Here is a 27,171-nt window from a genome sequence, read left to right as displayed (position 1 = left end):
TACTTTCTGGTCCTCCTAATGTTATTGTCTTTCCTCTTTGCAAAAAGTTTTAACAGAAAGAAAAATTTAAAAAAACAGCTATTTCAAAAGTTTAAAAATATAAGTTATATTGACTAATAAAACTTTCGAATTTGACAGTTGGATATAAAGTCCGCGCATTTAACAATTCTCTTTGAGGTTAGAATTGATTATTACAGCTATAAAAACGATCGATCGATCTCTCGGGTCAGCTAGGGGATGTTATTATATTCTCAATGAAGTATTATTTTATAAATTACATCTATTTTTACGATTCTTTAATATATGAAGCAAATTAATTTAATAAATTGCATCTTGTTTCGGCTTTTTGGATACTCTTGCATCGGAATGCTAAACATGTTTTGAGTGACTATACAGAATGCCTCTGGGCCTCGTATAAACTAGTTAAATTAAAGCTTATGATTATACGCTATTAATAATTTTATGTTAAAGAAAGAACTACTTTAAATTCAAAAAATTGTTTTTAAAAAATAAAAAATTACCTAAATTGTGTTTTTATAAGTTTTATTTCATAATTTTTTATGTTAAAATTTAGTGTATAGTATAACATTCTTCATCTCAGAGTTTTTCACCTGTGTATGTGTTGCCTCATCATGATATTTCAGGAATAATATGGCTTAGAGACAAGGGTCGAATAATTAGGCAGCCAGATAACAAAATTTAATATTTCTCTCTATATATTACGCCACGCTAAGTAGACGGGAGACAGCCAGTTATATATACATATATATAACCATTGCCCACATATAATAAAAGTGAAACAGCCATGCTACACATCTTTGTTTCATCCCATTAACGCTCGCTGCAAGGCATAGGCCTCCCGCAAAGATATCTATGTGAGAATCCTAATCTACCTCGCTAATGGGACCACAATTGCCAGGCAGGCGGGTTGGCAATCGCAGGATGGTCTTATGGTACGCAGAGGACGCTATTGCCCATCCTCTGGAAAACTTGTTTGCATGTGACCATTCCATATAATTAATACACAAAGTGTGAATTATATAAGATTGTATACCGGGAATCGAATCCGTGACCTACGTTCGCAAGTCTCAGTCCTCTACCGCTACCGCAAGCTGGAAAACTTACACATGTTACTTAAATATATTGTATTCGATAAATATATTTATATCGTATGTTGTTTGTTTACATTCTTCAAAACCTTGACATATATTTATATGTATATATATATAAATAAATTTTCTTGATAATATCTCTGATTGAATTTATGTCATTTTATTGCAAAAATTATGCCGAGAATATTTAATTTTTATTTTTAAATATTTATCAACTTTGCTAGGCGAATATTTCAAAGCGGTTGTGAAAGGAGAAGTGTGTAAGCGCGGAGTGGTAATGGAATAGTCGAGCCTGCACCATCGAACAGTCAGAGCGATGACTCCGCGGACGGTGACCGCCGTTGTGGCGATTCTTGCAGTCGCTTACGCCGAAAACGCACAAAAAGACGAAATCATCTATCAACTTACTGGTACGAAGTGTAACCTTTGTATAAAATATATATAAGCAACAAATATCGCGTGTAGTGTTTAAGTGGTCTTGACACGTGATTTAAATTTCGCGCGCTTTTGATAATCTGTGACAAAAAAATTTCGTAGTGTTTGCTAACAAATTATATATTTAAAATTTCAGATTACGGCAAAGTTTGGTAAGGTTGCTATTAATAAATTATGTTTATTTTAACACGACGAAAGCGCGTGGTTGTGCTGTTAAATGTAATCAAATAATACGATTCTTTTAAAAATTGCATTCTTCGTTTTGCGCATAATAAAGAACATTTATTTATTTTTAATATCACGGCTTTTAAAAGTTCAATCACACTTTATTTAGGGACTAAAAAGTTCAACTCAGTTTCTCAAAGAGCCATAGAGACGGCTTTGCTCGAAATTCCTCTACTAGATCGAATAAGGAATGAGGAGACATGTAGCTGAAGTGGGTAACCCATTTAGAGCTGAACAGGTAGTCACTAGGCCCTTAGGGTTCGGGAGTCAATCATGTCAAACAGTAGACGTCCTTTTGCTGAAATAAGGGCGATGATGATGATGTCATATGATGATATGTCTACTCCTGGATATAGACCTCCCCATAAATTTTTTCGTGATACATTAGCATGATGAATTAGTGCGGAGGGGCATGAATTAATTGCCCCATCTCCTATCTGCTGTCAGACGTCAAGACGCGCGGGTTCGCAGAATCCATACAAAGTTGAAAACCCTTCCGTTTGCACTAAGCATTTTGCCACTACTTTTGTAGTACGAACATCTAAGGAATGAAACAACCTGCCAGTCTCGTCTTTCTAGGTAGAATCAAGTATCTTCTGGGTAAGCATGTACCATAACAGACCTCGTCATCACTTAGCATAAGACTAGAAAGAGAACATCCAATAGGACCGGTTGGAAGACTGCCTCCAACGACTTTCAACAACCTTAACAAGGTGGATCATAATCCTAAAACCGAATAAATAACAACTTGAAAAAAAATATTTTTGGATCTCTTAAAAATAATAAACGAAACAATCGTTTGAAAATCTTAAATACGTACTTATATTATTTGTTTTTGCAAAATGACGGAAAGAAATCTAAAATCAACTAGGAAATGAAAATGTTTTATTCCGCATTTGTTCCACGATATAAAATTCTAAATTTCAAAACCCTGTTTAACATAATGTATAATAGTATCTAATAATTACTATCAGATCAACATACAATATGTAAATCTTTTCTTTTATATATTCAAATTAAGATAGCAAACGAATGCGGTGACGAAGTTTACAAATAAGGCATTGAATGCATCGCACGAAAGAATGCACTTATCGCTATTAAGGATGCATTTTTAAATTTTAATATCAACGCATTGTTCTTCCCATTGTTTATAGAAAGATGTATGGTTATGTATTGGTCATTATACGTATGTATGTCTGGCTAGTCATAGCGATATCTTTTCCGACGAAACGGAGATTCAACATATCACCATTATCTTAGCCATAAGACGTCTACTGCTGAAAATAAGTTTCCATTATAGATTTCCTATAGGGCCGGTTGGAAGCGGCCAAGTTCCTCAAGGATTATTTTGTTTTCGCTTTGCGACTGATTCTAGTATCCGGACAAGCCTGAACTAGATTTTTCTGATATTGAAAAGAGAGACAGATTAATAATTCGATTTACATCTATTTATTTAGTAGTGTGACTTACAATTGTAGATGATTACATACGTACAAAGGAATAAAGTTAAACTAAAAGTCTTTCTTTATTCTTTTTATAACATTATATAAGGTTACAAATATTTATTTGACAAATTTATTGATGCAGCCTAAAAAAAAACAAAACACTTTCTTACAAAATAAACGGTGGTCGCAAAAGTAGATATATGATGTTGCTAACACAAACTTACAAGGTTATTTTTAGCTCGCATTATGTAATTTTCTTTTAGTGAGTTGATGGATGGAGCATACTGATCTATACGGTATATCACAAATATTTCATATCGTTGTCGTTTCAGTCCATACACGCCCATTACAAGGCATTGGCCTCCCCGAAGATATCTATGTATATTATAATCGCCAATCTTGGCTGGTGGGTTTGGATCGTGATACGGAGAGGACATTGCAATTATATATAATTAATTAACAAAGTGGGAATTACACAAGATTGTATTTCGGAAACTGAACCCACGAACTAAAATCGCAAATCTCAGTCCTCTACCGCTGGTTTACCATTGATGACACAATGACTTGATGTTTTTATTTGTTAATAAATGTTGAAATAAGAACATTCGAAACATCTTGTCATCCAAAATACCACAATGTCATAAGACAAAGGTGTTGACCAGTGTGTGTTGCCGATGATGACTTGCGGATCCGAGACGAGCTTACGGTAAGCCTTCAAAGGCTGAAGGTTACACACAAAACATCGGAGAGAGCTATGCTCGGAGCTTCGCTGCGAGATTAAATCAAATTCGCAAAAGAAGCAAGTTCATCAATACAGCTGGAAGAATTGCTTTTCAAAAGTCGCAATAGGCCGAGCACATAATTTGTGCAACCAATGGCTGTTGGGGCCATAAGATTCTCTAGTGCACGAGCAGATAGAAACGGCGTAACTATGCCCCCACTAGGAAAACCAACAACATAGTCAACGTCGCGGGAATTAGCTGAATTATGTGATATGGATGATCGTTCATTGTGATGATGTTTTCATAAAGCCTACCCTTTGTAACATTATGATGATGATAATGATTAAAATAAGATATAGAAGGCCTTCGCAATATTCGCAAGAAAACTTCTCAATGTAGAAATATTTAGGAAGAGTCATATACGAAAACTTTTCGTGTCGAAAATTATTTTCAGTACGGGCTTACAAATGCTACAGAAATAGTTTTAAATATACTAATATGTTTCACTAAAAATTAACGGATTTACATTATTATTTTTATGAAATTTTAGGATGATATAATGATAGATGCTTTTTATAAATTATTTTTAGGTACATAATTTCATTCTTTACTTATCTAAGTACTTAAAATTAAAGTTATAATTAATTTTTCCGACTGTTCTCATTTTTAAGTCAGAATCTTTATTGGTTTCTTAGTTTTTAAGTTATTAATAATTTGTTTATATTTTTGTGACTGTTTCTTTTATTACAATAACATAAAAAATATATATATTGGTTATTAAAAAATACTACGTTCAATCAATCCATAAATTTCTATTAACATTAATCGTCGGTACGCGAGCCGCTATAACCAGGGCGTCAGCGTTACGTAACCCGTGCAAGCTTTCTACACTGTTGTTTGACTAACTGATGTCATTTAGTGCTAGCATTGTGGTTCTAGGTCGCAGCAAATGTTTGTACTATTTGTTAAAAGTCGTCAATAGCTAACGGATATGTAACGATTTCACCACACAACATTTGTATTATGGATTATCAAGTACAAGTAACATTATTCAATTTTACTCCTCCTTGTGTATACGTCCTTGCGTTTAGTGCGCACGTGTTACGCCCTCTGTGCCGGTCTTCGGAGTTTGCTTTCATTGCTTCACCTACTGTAATACCGAGTGATTCGTACTTTGGAACAGCTCATGGAGCAACGCCGCCATGGTCTCCGTCTAGCCACTTTCACGGAGATCAAAAGTTTTTCTAAGTTTGTAGCGTTTTTCCTGGCTATATGACCGAAAAACTAAAAAATCCACTTTGAGCACATATTTTCACTATATGTGAAAAGGCAAATGGACACTACTAATTCTATCAATATTCATAGGTTGGTTCTACCAGCATTTTATGGAATTTGTATCATTCACCTCTAGATAGCACTACATCAGACTCGCGATGATGCGTAATTGGTCCGCTTTTCTAAAAGTTCAATTCTCAACACGATGAGCAGATAATAATTTTGGAAGGATTTGCTATAATGAAAATATTGCTATCAATCAATGTTCGATGCAGCCAAGACATTGCGCTTAGGCCATCTCGAAACAAATATCTGAGTCATTAGTGCCAGCATACAATAGCGGTGGTTAGTAACGTTAAAAGTATAACACACTGCCACTATCACAGAGGTCAAGTAAACTATATATGTTACTTAACTATCATAGCTAATAGTTACATCGAGTGCCCTCAACTATTGTATAAATAGGACTCTATATCAACTTTGACAGGAATTGTCTTCCTTGTTACGATCTATTGCTAAAACTAATAATAGGAGTAGGATCTAATTTACCTTCACCAAATGCTCCGCTTCTAATGAGAAAATTCATAGAGATTCGACATAATTACTGTCATCGCTTACAAACAATATGTACTGTAATGTACGCAAACCTAACATCTTCTTATAGGTTTAAAAAAAATTTTCTTACAATCCCGTAAAATTTGTAGGCTACACAAAAATACTATTTATTTAAAACGATATTATAAACCCAATCTCGATTTGTTCAAAAAATTAATTTAATAAGAGTTTAATATTTTAACCCAAATATAACGTGCAAAATTATATGTTATGTGTTTGTATTTCGTTACGTTTCGTACTATAGTTAGGAATACAATCTAGACTCATCACCTATTGTGAAAAAACTGTTTATACTTTGTCTGTATCCTGTCTTGTATATCCTAAATAGACCTTATTGCCACAGGCCATCGGTATATATAAAGAGCTTCTCTTAAAATTAAGCAAAGATTTATTATAAACGAGTAAATCGGTAGTAAGATGTGTAATAAGTCTATCTTTTAAAATACTAGTAATTATTGACAAGAAAAAAATTAATATATATTAAAATATTTTATATATATATATATATATATATATATTATTAAGCATCATCTTCACTTAATTTATTTAAAAATATAATATAATTAGGTTCATTTATTATTTATTATGTGTATAAAATAACAAATAGACCAAAAAATATTGTTATTAAATTTTGGATGGATTGGATATGCACCGTAAATAAAAATAAAAAACGTAGCATTACCAGGTTACCATAAAAATTATAGTCAAACAAACTACATGTAACTTCAAAAGGTTTTTCCCAATCAATGGTAAAAGTATAAATGAGCGTGACATTAATTATAAAAACTTGCATGTACACTTAATATTCAAATAATCTAATAACAATAGAAACATATAAATTCTCCTAATAATCAGATAATATTTAATGGATTCAGGCGTTACATTGCGGAAGTCCATCCTAAATAATAAAGGACCAATATCTAGCCACCTCCGCACATGCAGTGGTTGTCGTGCATGAAAGTGCACCGCCCGCCAGCCCGCTCGTAAATGCGCATGCGACAGACAATGCCAACTACACAACCGCCACCGTAAATGAGTGAGTCACTCGGTGTTTAGCACTAATCTGTGTAACAACTCCTGAAGATGCCCCGTGGAGGGGTGAAACACGTGTTGAGTGAATTGGAGTGGAGGTGGCTAGATATTGGTCCTTTATTATTAATCAGATAATAGTTCTAGCTGTGGTTTGACCGTTTCGAGAGACAGCCCAAATCGAGGAAACCCTCGGGGTAATTTAGTGTCCAAATGCATAAGGCAACATTCAAACTATCTATTTGCGTGTCACAAATCGTAGTCATTCAGCTTCGATATACTTTTATATATCTTAGTTAATTTAGGATATTTTTAACACATACGTCACTAAAATGTGTTCTCTCACTTCGTTCCTTATTGGCAAACTTTAAATCGCTCTAAGAGCGATGGTGATGGGCTAAGCCCAACATTTCTCTACAAAATTAAATCAGCAATGAGAAGATCGGTAGATAAACGCAGGTAACGAATATAGCCCAGGGGATTGGCATGTTAAAGTGGAAGTAGGTAGACCATATAATGCGCATAACTGATCGCCAAGGAGTGGGGTCTTTAAGATTCTGGATAAAGTCGTCGGAGAGTGCTATATGCAAGCCGCTATCAACTACTTTTACTACAAATCTATGATACAGGCACATATCTTACGACAAAAATAATGATAAGGATGAAATTGAAATACTTGTCCGTATTTTCTGAAGAGCTTACTTCAGCTGGTCAATGTGGACACGGCTTTCATTCCGTTTATGTAAATATACCAAATAATACTAAATTGCAATAACTTACTATCTTCGATGCGGGATGTATAAAAACTTGGTTAATATGTACAACGACATCGTTATCTATTGATTTCCGTTTGAACTTCCGATTGAATGAACTTATATCCTGCTGTCTGGGTCATTATCATTGAATTTGTAATTAACTATAAATACAAACAATACTACTAACAGATGATATACATATAGTTATAAGTTGAATTAGCTAGCTTTATATATATATACAAGATGTATGATGAATATTAAGTGAATGTTTTGATGTTTATTTCACGCAAAACTCGACTTATTACTACCATTGTACAGACTACAAGCGCTCAGACTTATTATTTTAAATTGAAATCAAAAGAGGACGGGTGGTATTTTTGAATTTAAGTTTACATAAATTTGAAAGCTTCGTCTTGTTCATAAAAGTGTAGTTGTGAATAAATCTTAAGAGTCCGTTTGTTGCAGATGAACAGTACTATGAGATGCCGCAGCTCTTCCACCTCGACGAGTTCGAGGGTTGTCTCGCGAGGCGCGACATCTACTGCGTCGGCAGCTTCGAACTCAGCGCCGACGCCGACAACTCACTATTCCAGACCATGAAGGTTCTTGTGATTATTTTGTTAATACTTAATGGCAGGAGCTCAAGCTATAGGTAGCAGGTTCTTAAAATGAATAGAATATATCTATTAAGACCTTTTCAATTCTTTTTGTGTATAATCGGATTCATAGCCAGTTCAGCCGCAGGTAACCCATAGCTGGTCAGTAAGATTGAAACTGAACTTAACACGTTCACTGCGGCTTGAGGTCGATTCAGCCTCATGGTAGACTTTGCACTGGTGCGGCGCGTAAAACTCGTGTTTTCTCTCTAGTGCGGCGGCTGTTTACACTCAACCGTATGAGGTATGTCAAAGACAAATATAGCTTTCTTTATGTCTGCGAAGCATTGACTCAATATTGTAAAAAAATATTGATGAACATGAGGCAGAAAAGGCCTCAACCGCACTAGTAGGAAGTTCAGCTTGAGGCTGATTCGACCTCAGCCGCACCAGCTGAAAGTTCTTCAAAATTGGGCCCGTAGTGAACGTGTTAACGAGGTCTACCTTGTTGGCACGTCCTACGCTGGATTTGTCGGTCCGTGGTCTCTGCTCCAGTATTTCGAGAGAGTAAAAAGCCTTATTTGCAATGTACATTCCTTGAAAAGAAGAACGCGATAAGAGATTTAATGAAACGATTTCGATTGCAACTGTTCGCAATTTTATTAATGGAAAAATTGTCACAATATATATTCATACACACACACACTTATATACATATCTATATATTTATACATGGTTACATATATATATATATATATATATATATATGATGCAATTGAAATCGTCTTAAATAAATCTCTTATTGCGTTCTTCTTTTCAAGGAATGTACATTGCAAATGAGGCTTTTTGCATACATTAAATTAAAAATATTCTAAAACGTGTAAATTTAAATTCAAAATTTTTTATTCAAGTACAAATTTACTTGAACTTTTAAATTGCCAATTATTTTTAACATAAATGAAAAGGTCAGTATAATTAATCCGTTTATAAGCTCCCAGCCGGCTCGGGAAGCTCATCTGGTAAGAAAGCGGCCTGAAACTTAACAGTTGGTCTTTTTCAATGTAATTTAACAATGTTAGATGTATACAACACAATACCAAACACTGTAATTTTGTTAAAAAAATCACAAATACTTATCAATTGAAGATTATTGAATGCTATAAATAAGATTTATTCAAGAACCTAATTTCCATTTTAGATAAAAAACTAATAAAAGGAAGATCTAAATAACGTAATACATATCGATAATAAACATTACATTAACGGTACTTCTTCGTTTGTTTACCGTGTACGTATTGAATAATAACACCGTTGAGACCGGCTGTGGATTTTTGGCCAAATTAAAAACCACTCGTTTCACAGTCAAGGCCCATTAAATAAACATAACATCGGACCTGGTTGCGTAATTTACGTTGCGTCAGCGACCCACAGTGCATAAAGATAGTGGAATCTTTTTGTTTTCAAAAATTATATCATAACGCATTTTTTCAATAAAATATTACATTGTAAATACATATTTATCATAAGACATTTCATAATTTTACGCATATTAATGTTATCTTTACATCGTGATTAATTTTTTACATTAAATTGTATAATTATGTCAAGTTTAATGGCATTATCAGTTTTGACATCTAAAAATATTGAATAACAGTTTTATTACGCAAACTTGCACGCTTGAATCTTTGAGTATCAAGCTTTACCCTGTTTGACGTCACTCTCTTTACTGTTACAAAGCTTGGGGATTACCTATACATGAGTCGAGCGATTTTAGATATTAGAAGTCGACAAACTATCACTAGATCCTCCGAGGAGTAACAGGTTGTAAGGCATACCATGCCCACAGTTTAGGCAATACGTATTAAGCATACTAATTAATCTAGTAAGAAGGTCTAAAAGGGCCAAGCCATGCTTTCTCGCTTTCTATTACGCAGAACTACCTTACATAGTGAAATTAATTACCTAGACGATTCATGTTATATAAATATAACGAGCGGAAATATAATGTTATGCATAATTTCGTAATATAGTAAACTTCGAGTAACAGTACGCTTTGAAGTCTTCTCATTTTTGAAATTTTGTCAGAGTAGTCCCAGTCATGCCCTGGCCGGTTCTGATTATCCTGCTGCTCTCTCTAAATTTCGCCATGTAGCTCAGTCTTTGGCGAATTGAGAGAATTCATTTATTGACTCATTAGTGATAGTCAAAAGTAATTTAAACGTTTTGAAAAGTAATTAAAATATAGAATGAGTTACCATTTTCAAATGCAATTAAGATTTATTTATAACACTGTCTAAGAAAAAAAATTATTATAACAAACTAAACAGTTATGTAACTCGAAAACCGTGTCATGTTATACAAAAATTTTAAAACTGCATCATCGCTAAATTAATAAGAACATATAAATAAATAAAAACGATAATACGTTTTTTACGTAGTTCGCAATTCGTTCTGCAATCTTGTTCCACATGATTGGTTATAAATGAAAAAAGCTTTAGAGGGGTGAATGAGTGAATGACATATGAGTCAACAAGAAACTCCAAAATATGTCACATTCATTTATTTTTTTATTAAAATACAAAAGGTCAATGACTTCTGCCAATAAAACGTCTATAGAGACAGATAGTGTACAATAATTAACTTTAATATGAAGTAATCTCAATTAAAACACTAAGTATTACATTATTTATTAATTTAGTTTTTGTTATTGATTATTTTTTATGCATATACGTCGTTTATTTGTGGTATTGTATTAAAAAAAATATTTTGATAAGATGTACTATATATTAATTGACAGCAAAATAGTTCTAAACTAAAACAACTATGTGAATTTCCATACAGTATAAGAGCCCGTTTGTTCAACTTTCTGTTTGATTCTGTTGAAGCTGAAAGCGCTTACTCCTAACATACTAGACAGGTATCTATGAAGTTCGATTAAAGGTTACTTTACTAGGTTAACTTAAGTAAAGGTCTGAACTTCAATAATTTATTAATAATATTTAAGCAATTCAATTTGTTCATGTTAAACGCTTTTGTGATTGCGTCATTCCAGCCAGTAGGTGACCGTATTTTAGGCTTTTTATCTTATACATTACCGACAACTATGAGCTTCTCCAGATATTCTGAGCTCCTCCGTGTTATGTGGCCTTGGTACATTACAAAAAGTGTGGAGCGTGAGTCGGAGTGTGAACTCTACGGTACAGTGGTCATCTAAGCGTTCTGCTTAAATATATTTTCTTATGTGCCAAAATTTTATTCCTATTTTTAAATTTAATATTTTTTTAAGAAATTTAGTTACTAAAGTCTTTATTTACATCCCACACTATGCTTACTGATCCGTGGCCACAGTGACCACCAGTTCTATATCCAAAAACGTAATAAAAATAATCAATGACCTAGATTCTTAATTAGGTTCACTTTTATAAATGTTATCACCAACTGTATAATATATAAAAAATAAATAAATAAATGATTATATCTTCTGTAAAATTTACCGAAATAGAGTAACAATTTTCGACAATTATGCCGCCAATATGTATAATATGGTTAGTTATAGGTGTAAAATTTTTAAAGGCTATTACATATTGATCTAGTGTCAGTTAAAAATTAAGTTAAAAAGGTATTTTACATCCATTTCAATCATACTATATAAAGTGAACACTATGAAATGTTACATTAATTTATTTTGTCTATTGGAATGTATCAGGCAAATAAATTATGTCATCACAAAATCTGCAGGAGCAGATAGTAAACAGTAATTAATTTTTATTTTTTTTTCTTTCATCACCATTACGTTATTTATTATTTCTGACACCATTGATTTTTGATTAGGGTGTATTACATTAATTGACAGCTAACGAACTATACATTCAAGCGTTGACAACTTTTACACCTATAGCCAATCGTGTAGATTATGTCTGTGTTATACTGTGTTTACTAGGAACTGTTCTACTGTGTTTTACTAGGAAAATGTCTAATTAAATGATTGTAACACTTACATTAATTATTACTTCAATCATTGCTTTTTGAATACGGTATATAAAAATTTAATTGTCTACAAATGAGCCACACATTTTGACCAATCACGCTATATAAATCATTCTTCAATAAGAACAAAACAATTTACGTCAACCTAAATTTTATTATCGTTACACTAGATCTACGATTACGTTTAAACACCGTAAAAGGGACGATAGAGAGTGAAAGGTGTATTTAAAAGTGAAGGCGGTTTGGATCAACGACCTCTATTTCCGCGGTCGCAATGCGATGACATGATCTATCTTAAAATGAACAATCATATCAATTAGTAAGTTGAATGTAGATATAAAATAATTTCAATAACCCGGGAAACTAACCCAACTTGGTTACTACTGTATGAGATAACAGCGAGTTTGCGTAAATCAATAGCAACATATAAACAAACCGATTCGAAACGTTTTATGTAACACTTAAAAAAATGATAACATTCAACGTTAAATTTTATATACTGTCTTTATTTCTCTAATTCTCTATCGTGATGAAGTGGACTTAATCTTCTCTTCATCATCGTCATTATAACAGTCGTAAGATGTCTACATCTTAACATAGATCACCCATATAGATTTCCAATAGGACCGGTAGGAAGCCACCAACCGCTAGGTTGACTGATGGCTTTAACAAGATAATGCGTCCACCTATCGGCTGAACATACTTGGCTTAGTCGTTCCGAGGTCTCCACTCCGCGCTATGAAGCCTACCGCTTGAAATTGCTATTCTCTTTAGAAATGTTCATGATTGATCTTCGTTTCAGCCCATAGACACTCATTGCAAGGCATAAGCCTCACTCAAAGATATCTATGGGGGGATATACCATATCCGTCACGTAGATAATCGCAGTATGGTCTTATGATACGCTGACGACACTGCTGCCCATCTTCTGGAAACCTCTTCGTGAGCAGTGGCAATCTCACATTTAAAATTATATACCAGGAGTCGAGCCCGCGACCTGCGTTCGCGAGTCTCAATCCTTTATAGCTGGGCTATAACTGCTCATTATAATTCATTTAGTAAAAAAAAACACCAAAATCTCCATACTTTATAAGCTGACCTCGTATGTGTGTTTATGCGGTGTGCTATATTATAGTTTGTACTGTTACACAGGACGGTGTTAAAAGTGTTGTTTTTTATTTTTAAATACTGTTTTGTTTTAACAGCTTAAAATTAGAATGGTAAGATGATGAGCGATTTTTATTTAGTAAGTGTAGTAGAGACTTCTGGATAAATACTGGATTGAAACTGACTTGATACTGGATGAAGGTTAACTGATTGCCGACTAGGGCGCACTGATTTCGAGCTTAAATATATTAATTAGCCTTGATTCAAATAATTTAAACAACTTGACAAGATGGACCGACGACTTTATTGAGATTCTCATAAGACACTGAACACCAGCCAGTTTCAACCGGTTTCATTGGAAATCTATCCACGAGGCCTATGTTCAGCAGGTTACTTCCTACGGCTGAAACGATGATGATAATAATCACTCAAAACATCGTCGTGTAAGCAAGCAAGCCTTTCATACATATAAGTCTAGCAAACTAATAGATTCTATTTCGATATATCATTTTAATATATATATCTGAAATTTCATTTAATATTAATATATACTATTTAATATAATATAAGTTTCTGTTAAATTTATAATTCGAATTTTTCAACTTAGAAAACCGTCACACTGTGTTTTCCTTCGTTGCTTGATGCTATAGATGATGTTACATAATTAAAGTGCACTCAACGTTATAGGAATAAACCAATGTCCCAAGTATATCGCAATTCTTAACCACTAGACTGCCACTGATATGTTGAGTAATTCAATATACGTATTGTATAAGTAAGATATCCGCACGGGACATAGGCCTCCTCAAGATATTCCCAATATAACCGGCTGGTAGCGGTCTCCATCAAGCGTCTTACTGCCGAAATAAACATGATGATGAACTTTGTCGCACACGGGATATTTGAGAACAGACGAGATGACGATTGCAAACCTCTCCTGTCCTGTCGTTCGCATACCTCTTAAGTTATTAGAACTCGTGCACACTATATTTTGATCAATTTACAATATCTAAATTAAATCCAGGTAATACAGGACTATAACTTATTCGTGTAAAAGCTTTAAAGAGAAAGATGTATAGCGTATTTTAGGTTAATTAAACCATGGCACACACTATGTAAAAATGAATAGTCTTAGAAATAATAAACAACAAAATGAATGGAATATAAAGCGGAAATAGAAAGCGTTTTGAAAATTCAGATTACTGTATATTAAAATTAATTATTGTTTACTATCTGTCCTTAAAGATTTTGTACTACCAAAAGTTATTCTAATAGAGGTAATAAAAGTTAAGATATTAAGAATGAATGTAAAATATTGCACGGTGATCACTCACAGGAAGAGAAAAATTTGGATGGATGAGAGAGAGAGTGTGTGAAAATAGGAAGGTCTATATCCCTGTGCCAAAAATAACATGGCGGAACGAGAGACCTCCAATAAAGGGAGCTTTTAAAAAAAGGTTATGACTTTATTTATGGTGATTGTCAATAGGTATAAAAACTCTATAGCTTTTTAAGACGAATGAGCTGTACATTCACCTTTTTAAGCTTTGACGCCTATAACCAATTATCTTGTATAGAAATTTTAAGCTCTTGATAATACGGCGCATTGGTTCTCTTTTACTGAAATTCAAAGTGAAATATTTCCTTAAAGTTTTACACCTATTTCCAATCACCCTATGTATTTAAATTTTTGATGGACTTTAATGGTCGACTTAAGTTTCTGATGGAATTTTAAATCATGAATATTTGTTACAGCGCTATTCGGCGAATTGGGTTGATAACTTCAACCACACTCGGCTTCACCGGGGGCTGTGTTTGAATCGCAGTTGTGCAGCTCATACGCCGCCTTTGTCCACGGCCCCGCTTACGCTGGACGACCTTCAAGCATGGTAGAGAATAAAATAACATTATCATCTTCTTCTTTTCAGCAGTAAGACATCCACTTCTAAACATAGGCCTCCCCATAGATTTTCAATAGGTCAATTTCAACTGGTCAGTTGCAAACCGCCCGCATCCAGCGTCTTCTGTCGACCTTAATAAGGTGACGACCGTGTAGGTGTGAGTAGGAGTTGTAAATTATGAAATATAATAGAATAGAGCAGAATGGAATAATCTTCTCTATTAAACATCGATGAAATGGTATTGTAGCCTCTCACGATTGAGTTAATTGTACAGGGTGTAAAGTAGTGAATGTATAAATCATATGTATAACCAATCACCCCGTATAAAGTGTTCGTACTGTATTCATCATCATATCATCGGATGGACGTCCACTGCATGACATAAACCTCACCCAATGATCGCCACGATGCCCGGACTTGCTACATCCCGTTGTATGTGATATGTATGAAGTTACGTTGCTGGCTGTTATAGACTTTGTACAACTTCGTATAATGAGCTCGCGGAACAGAGGTCCACTAAAAAATAAAAAATTCGTGGGCCAGTTACAACTATGACGTTTGAACGAAAAGAGACTATACCAATGTACAATTATAGTATAGTGAACGGAATGTGACGTAGAGTGGGAAGCGAGGATTACTCGTCGATCGGGGGATATGGAGGATATGGACCTCTCCTGACCATCCTTGCTTGACGTGGAGGAGGCGGACGCGGCCACTGGTCCTGTGTACCACCTGGGACCCGCTGTGGGATATATACCACAGCGAAAAACGTGGTAGGTGGAATTTAAATTCCGCGTTGAAAGTAACAGCTATGCGGAACTTTGCGGCCAAATTAAATACCTCGACAACGTCTACTTAAGAGGGATGTTGCGCGAGGAATTTCAGCTTCTCGGCGCGAGAAGTTGATTCGGCTTGGTTCTTGAAAGTCTTTGGCTGCTCGGAAGGAGTTGCCGAAGGTGTAGGTTGAAGGAGAATAGATTTGCCTCTAATGTAGAAAGGCTTAACTCAAGCTGATGACACCAAATACAGGGGAGGAGATAGACGTTTCGAAGCGGGCTTTGAAACTTTCGCCATGGGAGCGGAAGGGGCATAAGTAGCGCCGTCTCTGAGTGTATGGGAATAGGCCACATCCAGCGACATACCGCGACTTGAGCTACATACATCGATCCACTTAGTGGGAGCCCACCCACATCGCACTCTCTATAACATTACATTACATACTATTTTTTTTTAAATGCGACAGGGCAATTACTTATGGCAGTACAAAATCTGCAGGAACAGATAGTAAACTATAATTAATTTAAAAAATAATAATATTTAATGTATGTCAAACAATAATAATATGTAGTAATCCGAATGGTGAAAACGCTTTTCACGCATTCATTTACTTATTATTTTTAAAACATTGATTTTTAGTCGGAGGCAATACACATTAAACCAAAAACTCCTTTTACCACTAATCTTTGTTATTATGACATGGATACATTAAAATGAAAAAAAATACAAAAATATTTAATTGTAGGCAAATTAAGGATTGATGATTGAAATTCTTCTCAGGTTTACGTCTTGTGTGAATGCGACAATGCAACAGAACTACAGACTAGGAGCCCGTCTATATCACCTGGATTACTGCAAGAGTAATCAGGATGAAAGACCTCTTTCTGGCAGCGAGAAAGGGTTTGCGGTCCTCGTGGCTGCACTACTGGCACTGGCTGCAGTCAGCACTACGCTGGATCTCACTCTTTCTGATCATGCGCGTAAAGGTGAGTAATTATCACATTCCGCACTTGACCTGTCTATTTTTATCACACAATTGCTAACAGGAGATTCCTCACCGACTTCAAAATAATCGTCTTGTTGACAGACGCCTGACTTCGAGTAACTACTAAAGTGTAACAAGATAACTAATGCACAAGTTTGGGAAACAGTAGAGGTTGAGTTGAGCAATGATAGCTCAGCGGTAGATGACTATGAGTTGCGATCGTAGGTGGCGGGTTCGATATTCATAACACAAGCTTATATAACACACATCACTTTGTACTTTAATTATATAGGATTACCACTATTTACAAACAAGTTTCCAGAGGATGGGCAGCATCCTCGGCATATCATAATAACACATACGCCAACCCCCTAGAAAGTGTGGTGATTACGATATATCCCCCATAGATGAAATGGAGAGATGGGGAGATGGGAGAGGTCTATGCTTTGCCTGCTCTATGGGCTGAAACGACGACGACGAGTGTGACAAACATATACTTTATGGAATCAGGCGTTACCTTGCGGAAGTCCATCCTAAGGAAGAAAAAGACCAATAATTAGCCACTTCCGCACATGCAGTGGTAGTTGGGCAACAAATAGCACCGCTTGCCAGCCTACTGATAAATGCGTATGCGGCAAACAATGCGAATCACACAACCACCACCGTCAAATCACTCAACACGTGTTTCATCTCTCCACGGGGCATCTTCAGGAGTTATGTTACACCGATTAGTGCCAAACACAGAGTCATACTGTCAAACATATACTGTTAAAAGTAAAGTGAAATTGTGTATACAAACTTTTAACATGAAAATATACACTCGGTATAGGCTAGCTTTCGAACTGACCCTTACGGGTTTCCTGATTAGGGCGTTAAAGAGAAATCAGTTGCAGTGTTGCTACGGTTTAAGCGTTTCTCAACTAGAGACCGGTACTGGTTATCTAACAGCTTGTGTTGCACCGCACGACGCTAACGGCGATTGATGTCCCAGATATTAAAAACAATCAATCGATGATTTATGAATGGCCGTTAACGTCAAGCGTTACGAATGTGTAAGTGAAGGTTTGAAAATGGAATGATTTAAAAATATTTTAAAATAAGCTTAATTGCTTCTTTTTAGGTTTAATTCGTTTTTTAATTTACAATTTAAATATTAGTTGCGCAGTTTTATGGTCATAAAAAACATGGGTAGGTTGATAGATGAACTTTTCTTTAATATACTTTTAACGTCATGATATTACATCTAGGTATTGTTTACCATCGCTGTGTCTCTATTATCCCAGTAGTGGAGTATTTGATGGTAGTTTGGGTATAGACAACATTAAGAGTAAATATAGTTATCTATCTTTAATGAAATGAAAAACTCTTGTGTTAAAAAAACCGTGTGAGTGTTCCATACGGAATACTTGTATTGTAAGACATTATTTGGTTATTTATACACCTGCCAGAATAAAGTCATGAAGACTTGCCACAGTTGCGTGGTTGTGTCCCGTTGCGCTTGAGACGTTATTCGAAGTACCTCGTCTATCAACAAGACAATTGTTCTATTTACTTAAAGTATTTTGTCAATCAGGACTAGTAGGCGGCTTAACCTATAGTGCAGGGTGTGCAATGCACAAAAGCGCCGAAGCGCTCCTGAGGCAGCTAAGAGCATCGTCTTGGAATCTATCGCGGTTCGCCGCTTAGTTTCGCAACAGAGATGTACTACAGGCATAAAAACAATGAGTGTTATTCTGTCGTCGTAAGAAGAAAGACCGTTACTAATACCATACTGTAAACTATACCTACTTATAAAATAGCTTATTGGAATATGAAAAAATTTTGTTATTACGACGGCAAAGTTAATAGTTACAGCCGCGGCGGGGGTCAGGGATAGGGGGCGCCAGAGTTTCATTGCACACGGGCGCTACACGAGCTGGAGCGGCCCCTGCTAGTAGGATAAAAATTCGGCCACCGTATGCAGCTTCCAATGCTGCCACACCACAATAGTTTACATTACATTAAAAGTTTATATTTACGTCTTTGACCCATCTCCGTTTCGTAAGTAATACTGAAATTCCAAAAATCTTTGTTAAAAAGTGTGAAATATTTTATTATTAATTAAAAAAGGTTGTCATTAATTAAAATCATTATCTAAGCTGTATTTGCAACTTATTTTTATAGATTAATTACGATAATTCGTTTATGTGTAAGTACATTCATGAATAAAAAATGTATTAAATAAAAAAAATATATGTTATCCAATGTATCGTCGTCGATGTTTCTGCTCATAGACACCCACAACATCGCCGGCTTTATTATTATATAACAATAGACCATAGTTACTAGAGAATTACGAAATCCTTAATTACTTAGTTACATCTTCATTATTTAAAGCTTCATTAAGTTAATGTTAAATAATTTACTTTAATTAAGCCATAATTTTAAAAACAAGTAATATATGTACGGAACCGGAAGACTGCGCCATAATAATGTAGTTAGAATATGCGAGAAGATCTCCTCTTCTATTGCAATTGTCTTCATAAGACAAAATAATTAATTATTCATCTATATTTTTTTGTTTATGTTCTCCGTTCTCATTAATACTACTTTTATTACATGTGGGTACGGGACCCACACGTAATACAATAGTAATAATTAAATAACTCATGTTTATATAACAAAATAACTCTATTTACTTCCTGCATATTTACGTAATTATTTAATATTTAACTTTAACTCTGCACCTATACCACTTGTTATTATTTTTATCTTAATAAATTTTATTATATATATTATATAATAACGAAAAGTAGGATTGTTATGGAATAATATGAACATTAGAAATTAACGCTCAATTAAAATGTAAGGAAGTAAGGCCACTCAAAGCATTGCTCATCAGGAGTGGCAGCGAGCGGTTTTCATCACTCATGCAACTGATAGCCGTAAGGGTCAAGAGATTCTCAATTGGTGACGAAGATCTCAGGAAATCGCTGGATGGATAACGCAAGTCCAGTCACCGTGGCATCCTTTAGTGGTGGCATACACTTTGAAGTCAGCATCTATCGGTTGAAAATAGAAGAAGGTCATTAAGCCAGGAGTCATTAGCCTTTACCCAACGACAGGCCACTAGGTCAATTGATTTGCAAATGTCAAACGTGTTGATTTTTTATCTGTGTCTATTAAGGTTAAAAAAAATGATGTTATTAATATATATTCAAAAGTTCACCAATAAATTTATGTTCATTTCGTAATAATTATTAATATTTATCTTTTATTTTCATATGTTGTGAAATTAGCCATATTAACCATTTGTAACCAAAAAATATTTAATTGACTTTTGTAAGTCAGATATAGAATAGCACCTTATTCTTGGAAAGTACTTACTGAGGGTGGATGTATAAAAAACTTTTTTTAACTTGACTGTTGATGGGTTGATGGGTAGTAAGGTTAAACCGACGGTGTGAGTTGTTTCAAGAGGCTATTACGATGTCAGTCGAAAAGAAAAAGATCGTTAGTAATTGTATTGTGTTGAAAGTGTCTTGTAATCGACAAAATCATATTTTTGATATCGGCAAAACTGATATCACATGTTGATCTTTAACCAAATATTCATTTTTTAATTATTCATTATTCATATCATTATATATTCATTACAATAACAAAACAAACAACTTTTTGATGTATTAAAAATTATTTGCATTTCATTACGTCGAATTATACGAAAAAATAAAAATAAAAATTGTGGTATCAACATAAAATTAACTAAAAATCTATGTATACTGATTAGTTTTATCAACTATACGTCGTTACTTACACGTTGTTTACTTACTATCTATTCCTGCAAACTTTGTGCTGACTAAAAAATTAATGGATTAACACATTCCATTAGAATTACAGACTGATCACTTTATAAAGGGTGATTGGAATAGAAACTAAAAATCTTTAAAGGTCACCTTAAAGCTCATTTGCTGATAAACTGTAGCAATGAGTAAAAGATTACTAGTCTTTGTTCGCAGTGGCACTAGGAGCAAAAGTAGCAACCAAGTTCGTCGTTCATTACATTATTTAATTAGTAATAATAAAGCTTTACCAATTGGATTCACGTCTATCCCTCTTACTTAGTATTTATTTATTTTTATATATTTGTTTTTGATAAATAATTATAAATAACTCTCCACTATCCGCAAGCAACTTGCGCCACGATGTTGCTACACGCTGTTTCATGAACCCCTGGTATTCTGTTTATCAACATCTACCTCATTTTCCCGGTATTAATTATGTATTTTATAAAAAAAAAGGCTTCTAATAAATAGTTTTGTATGTAACTATCGCTTTATCTCTCCCTCTTCGCTATCCGAAAGCCATGTGCTTGCTACACGCTATTTCATGAACCCCTGTTACTCTATCTATTGATTGAATATTCATCTACCCTCCTTCCAAGTATTAATTTAAAAAAAAATAGTTATCTGAGGGTAACTAACGCTTCGTCTTTCTTCCTCTCCGCAATCCGAGAGCTACGTGGGTCATGACGCTGCTACATGCTGTTTAATGAACCCCTGGTACTATATTTATGGATTGGATACACATTCTTTTTCCTAGGAGGCTTCTAATAAATAGTTGTAGTTGTCTAATGCTTCATCTCTTTCCCTCTCCGCTATCCGAGAGTTACGTGGATCTGGATGTTGCTACATACTGTCTGATGAACCCCTGGTACTCTATTTACCGGTTTCTTTTACATCTACCCTTTTTTCCTAGTATTTTTATTTTCATTGTTTCTTCTAATAAATCACTAACTATAAGAAGTAACTAACTAACTATAAAGTCGTCTTACTCTCTCTCTCACCTTCACTCTCCGCAAGCCAAGAGGCTCGTGCGCCACAACGTACACATGCTGTTTTATGAACCCCTGGTACTCTATTTACCGATGGATACAAATCTATTCGTCTTTCTATAATAGTAAGTAATAAATATTTTAGTATTATTTATTTATTACATTGTTATATAGTTTCTATAAATAATTAATTATAAGAAACTAACGCTTCGTCTTTCTCCCTCTCGTTAACCGAGAGCTACGTGGGTCACGACGTTGATACATGCAATTTGATGAACCCCTGGTAATCTATTTACCGGTTGCTCGAACATGTACCCTTTTTTCTTAGTATTTTTGATTTTATATTGTCTAATAATTAATTAATAAAAATAATATCTTCATCTTTCTTCCACTAGCCGAGAGCCTCGTACGCTACAACGTACACATGCTCTTTCATGAACCCCTGGTATTCTGTTTACCGATTGGATATACATCTATCCGTTTTTCCTAGTTATTTATTTATTTATTATCGTTTGCATTAATTGTTAGTTACTATTTATAAATAATTAATTACTATCGCTTCGTCTCTCACAACTGGGGAATAAAAACATTGTTAGTGAAACTGGCACATGGTTGCAGTAAAATCAATATACAATAATTTTTATTTAGTTTTACTAACCCAAGTTTCGTATACAGAATGATTAGTTGTAAGTGTAGGCTTTAAAGTAGTGAATGTATAAGCGCATTTGTCTACAAAAAGCTTTAAATAATTCACACATACTTCCAATTATTCTGGACATGATAACTGCAATAAGTTAGTAACATATTTTTTTTTCGAAATGCGACAGACCATTCATTTCTCGTAATTACAGATCAGGTACAGATAATAATCAATGAATAATGTAATATGTACTATCTGAATTTTCGAAACGCTATTTTCTTATTATATTATTATAACTACATCATTTATTATTTCTGAAACCAATGATTTTTGCATAGAGAGTACAAAACATTAATAAATTGACGGTAAAAATTAATAATACATTAATCAAAAGCAATGCGTATAAAAAGAACATCATCATTTAGATTTTTTGTACTAAACTACGATATCAAACAAATGATCGGAATTTTAGGTATTTAAAAATATATATAATTTACTATAATATAATTAATTAATAATACCAAAATAATCGTTTTCTTCCTATAGTTATTTGCTATACAGGTGATTGGTTCAAATGTTTCAATCGTTCAGATTTATAAAACAAATTCTCAACGAAAACCTATTTATTTACCAATATATTTCAAATTTATTGTAATATTTGACAAACCAAAACGCTTTTACAATTTCACAACAAACAATTAACAAATATTAAAAATAAGATATGGTTAAAATATATTTTTTGCAATTTATACCTACTCCCATTCCAGAACCACCTATTTTATTAAGGCTTTATAGGTGTACAGACAGACTTATCGCCACGGTAAATATATACCTATCAAACTATATAGGGTATTTGTCCTATAAAATTTGATCATACACAATCTCTTAATAAACATATACTTACATGAGAGATTTCCGCCTGTGTATTGACTCATTGCGATAACTCTGGAACCATGAAACCCAGACTTGAGATCTACTTTTAAAATATTCCTTTTAAAGAAAAGGTTTAGAAGGAATTTTATAAAATTTCACTCGCAAGAAGGGTTAAATTAGTATCTTAGGTGTAATAAGATACTAAATAAATTGTGATAAAAAAATTACCAACCCAAGAAACCCAGAAGCGAGAAGAAAGATGAAAGGTCGTGTGAAGTATGTTAAAGACCGAATGAATAGCCTTAAGAAAATTGAAAGAGGAATAAAGAAATAAAAATAAGGATAAGAAATAATTAATTAAAAATTATAAGTTCCCTGACCCTAAACAAAATAGAGGAGAAAGATATGTCCCCAATAAGGGAGGCCATTAAACAATTAATAATAATAATAGGGCTTAAAACCGTTAACTTTTAAGTCAAAATTTTCAAACTTATAAATATATACATAGATATTTTTTTATTAATTCTAATTTGTATCGCTATTGTTTTTTTACAAAAATTTTTTTCGCTTTACTAAACGCAGACAGTTGGGAGAGGGTTGCCGCTATTTGATACTGATCTTTCTTCTCCCAGATGCGAGGCACGACGGCTTTATATAATTTTTTTACAAGCTAAAGTTTATACACATTAACAATATAATTTGGAAGTTTTACACAATTATATATTAGTTGGTAGATTATTTTATTTCAAGTCGCTGCCCAAGCGCTACAGACCGTTAAATGCCTTGAGATTTAGGACAATGTGCCGGGCCAACTCATCAAAAGATTCTGCTGTAGATTTTTTCTTGAGAAGGTCCGGTAAGCTGAACGGAGGTATATTAAGGTTTTCACATAAGGTCACGTGGTTACGTCTTTTGGATTCGAATCGGGAGCAGTGTCTGAGTAAGTGATGAAAAGTCTGTACTGAGAAGTCGTCACATGGGCAAGTCTCATTATCGATTATTTTTAAACGGTACAGGTACTGCTTGCAGTACCCGTGCCCGCTTAGTAGTTGTGTGAGATCGAAAGATGTCTTGATGAGTTTTCGTAGTTTGTTTATGTCGGTGAGTTTCGAAAGGAGTCCTATGGTATGTCGACCCTGAGCCGAGCTCTAGTATCTAGCCTGCCAAATGCGGTTGTGTTCAGCGCGGATTGCGCTTTTCACGAAATTCATTGGGAAGTAAACTTAAGCCGGTGTAGAGTGCAATGCGGCAGCGCTCTTTGCTGCCGAGTCATACGAAAACATTTGGAATAAAAATGATAGGCAAAACAAGCGAATATTAATTATTATTCACGAAATAATACTAATTCTTAACGGATTATCACATCTCGATGTGTTTTTTTTTTTTATATACACATCGCTCGGGCAGCAGACGGTGGTTGAGGTCAAAAGGTTCTCGAGGGACGACCACAAGTCGGTAGACGCAGAGTGAGTAGGCTCACTACTGCTACGTGGATTGACTACATAGTTGTGATGTGATTTGACCCGTCATTGTAGCTTCCTTTGAGTGAGATCTGTGCCATGCATAGGGCGTAGATCCGTTGACATGTATGAAAAAACCACTTTAATTTTAATATTCCCGACATCTCGAGTTCACGTTTTTTATTTTAATAACCGTAGGAACCATCCTTAGTTTGAATTCATTTTCTTACAAAAGGATTTAGATTTTATCACCTTTTATGCATAGTTCTTTATGAATAATTTTTTAACTCCCTGTGATAATAAGCGACTCTCTATATCAAAGAGTGTAACAAAAATTATGATTAGTTTCACAAGTAATATTTACGTACTTTACCGAACCGACGAGAAATATTCCAGGGTAAGAAACTTTAAACGATAAGTCAAAACACAAAATATAGTGAATTTTGTGGTAGCATTCGTAGTAACTTATTATGTTATTGTTATAACTCATACTATTTATACATACATATTACATATACAGAAGTAGCATAATACTACAACGTTATTGAAAACATTGTTTCTCGTACTTGTCTATAATAAGTTACCAATCACACAAACAGCTGCTTCCAGGATAGATCGAGGATATCATTGTGTTTTTGAACCTTCTTTCACAAATAGAATTGTATTTAATTCTGAACTATAAGTTCATAAAGTAATTGAAAGTGAAAATTAGAAAGTTATTCCTAGGCTAATGAGTACATACACTTTCACGATAAACATTCTCGTAAAGCCTCTGAATTATCAAGCAATAAATTCAAAATATTTATCAGATAAAACCTAGTAAATAAATCTAACTATGTTGTAAAGGTATTTTAATTATTACGAGTAATACAACTTGGGAGTAAACTGCTTTATTTATTAAAGACGTTTATATGCGTGACAACAAAAATTAATGTCGACTGACTTTATTATAGGATTTTCTGAGATTCCAATGTATATAATTTAATTCTAATAAATTTAGATTTTCTACTTATAATAGAAAATATTTTTAAAAGAGTAAAGTAATTTTGAATTTAAATGTTGTATTAGGTGCAGGATGGGCGTTGTCCTGGTCAGTGCGCCAGTCCTGGCGGACGCTCACTGCGCCACCACCAGCTCCAGCCAACTGTGACCTCCGGACCTTCGATGGGCTACGAGTCTTCTGCATGCTATGCGTCATTATCGAACACGTCTGCTGGCTCGCCACGCTGTCTTACCTCGCCGACACCAGGTTTATTGAACAGGCGAGTCTGATCTTTACAAGAACTTATCATTAACCTTTAAAGAAGCGAATGCATAGCTCATTTGTCAATAAAAAGCTTTAACGCTTCACAGCTACTTCCAATCGATCTGCATAAAGATCATTGTAAAAATTGTTACATTAATTATTGTTTTCTGTAGGAATATGAATGCATTTTTTATTCATTATTTTATCGGCGTGGGTAGGTCCTCTCTGAGTGCAGAAGTAGCTGGATACGGGCAGCATAAGAGCGAACATCGTGGCTTTCGGAAGCATTTGCCTTGTAGTGGACGTTAATCTGCTGATAACACGATTATGATGATTGGAATGCGAAGGGTCAATAACTTCTGATAGTACAAAGTCATGAGACAGATAGTAAACAATTATTAATTTTAATATGTAGTAATAATCAATAATACCATATATTTTCTTAATTTTTTTTTAAATAACGTTAATTTGAACTCTTCGGTGTGATGGCATAAAAATATAATTAGAACGAAAATTTTAAAAGAACATTTTAATTTGGAATGACGTTGACTCGTAAAATAAATTATTATTTATTTTATATTTAATGCTCTTTATTGTTCCATTTTTCGTCGCCAGTCACCATCCGCTTCAAGAATGGGTCGAGTTCGTTCCGTTTCAGCAGCATATCGCAGGCGTAGATTCGGTCCAAAAGGTTTTTTTGCGTCAAATCATGCGGCACCCAAACATCAAGCTTTTTTTTGTATCCAGCCTTCTGCAGATGGTTTAAAATGGTTTGGTAACTAACTCCCATCTCCTGGACGATGTCACAAGATGCCACATGCCGGTCTAACTCGATGTAGTCCATGGTCCATCCATTTGTCGTCACAGGTCTTCCGCCGGCTGGCTTATCCATGGTGTCGTTTTCGCCGGCTCTGAATCGTCGAAACCATTCCTCCGCGGTTCGAAGTGATAGAGTACCATCCCCCAAAACACCATTAATCTCACGGAACGTTTCTCTAGCGGATTTGCCTTTAACGAAGGAAAACTTTAAAATAGCGCGAATTTCGGCGTTAGTGAACTCCATGTTTACACGTCTATAACTGTTGAACTCAATATCCAAACTAATCATGCATAGCGTCTTTTTGTAGGTTGTCAAGACCTTTCAAATTATGTATAGTATTGCCAGATACGAGC

The 27,171-nt window shown here is 34.4% G+C and overlaps 1 protein-coding gene across 1 annotated transcript in view; it reads left to right on the top strand.

Annotated features, from left to right (window-relative positions):
• Positions 1-1,428: 1,428 nt before the first annotated feature.
• The window catches only part of LOC137924222 (O-acyltransferase like protein-like), a 37,571-nt gene continuing 11,828 nt past the window's right edge, over positions 1,429-27,171 (top strand). The window contains exons 1-5 of the mRNA XM_068767593.1: positions 1,429-1,522; positions 8,079-8,215; positions 15,059-15,192; positions 16,762-16,967; positions 25,821-26,014. Of these exons, the coding sequence (XP_068623694.1) occupies positions 1,429-1,522; positions 8,079-8,215; positions 15,059-15,192; positions 16,762-16,967; positions 25,821-26,014 (765 nt within the window). The remainder of the gene's footprint in view (positions 1,523-8,078; positions 8,216-15,058; positions 15,193-16,761; positions 16,968-25,820; positions 26,015-27,171) is intronic.

This window comes from Battus philenor, unplaced genomic scaffold (genome assembly GCF_028537555.1).
Source record: "Battus philenor isolate CCGP_79_NKW_IND1 unplaced genomic scaffold, ilBatPhil1.0.hap1 SCAF_23, whole genome shotgun sequence".
NCBI classification, from domain to species: domain Eukaryota; kingdom Metazoa; phylum Arthropoda; class Insecta; order Lepidoptera; family Papilionidae; genus Battus; species Battus philenor.
The sequence above is the reverse complement of the archived record's forward strand: the minus strand, read 5'-3'. Positions and strand labels throughout refer to the sequence as shown.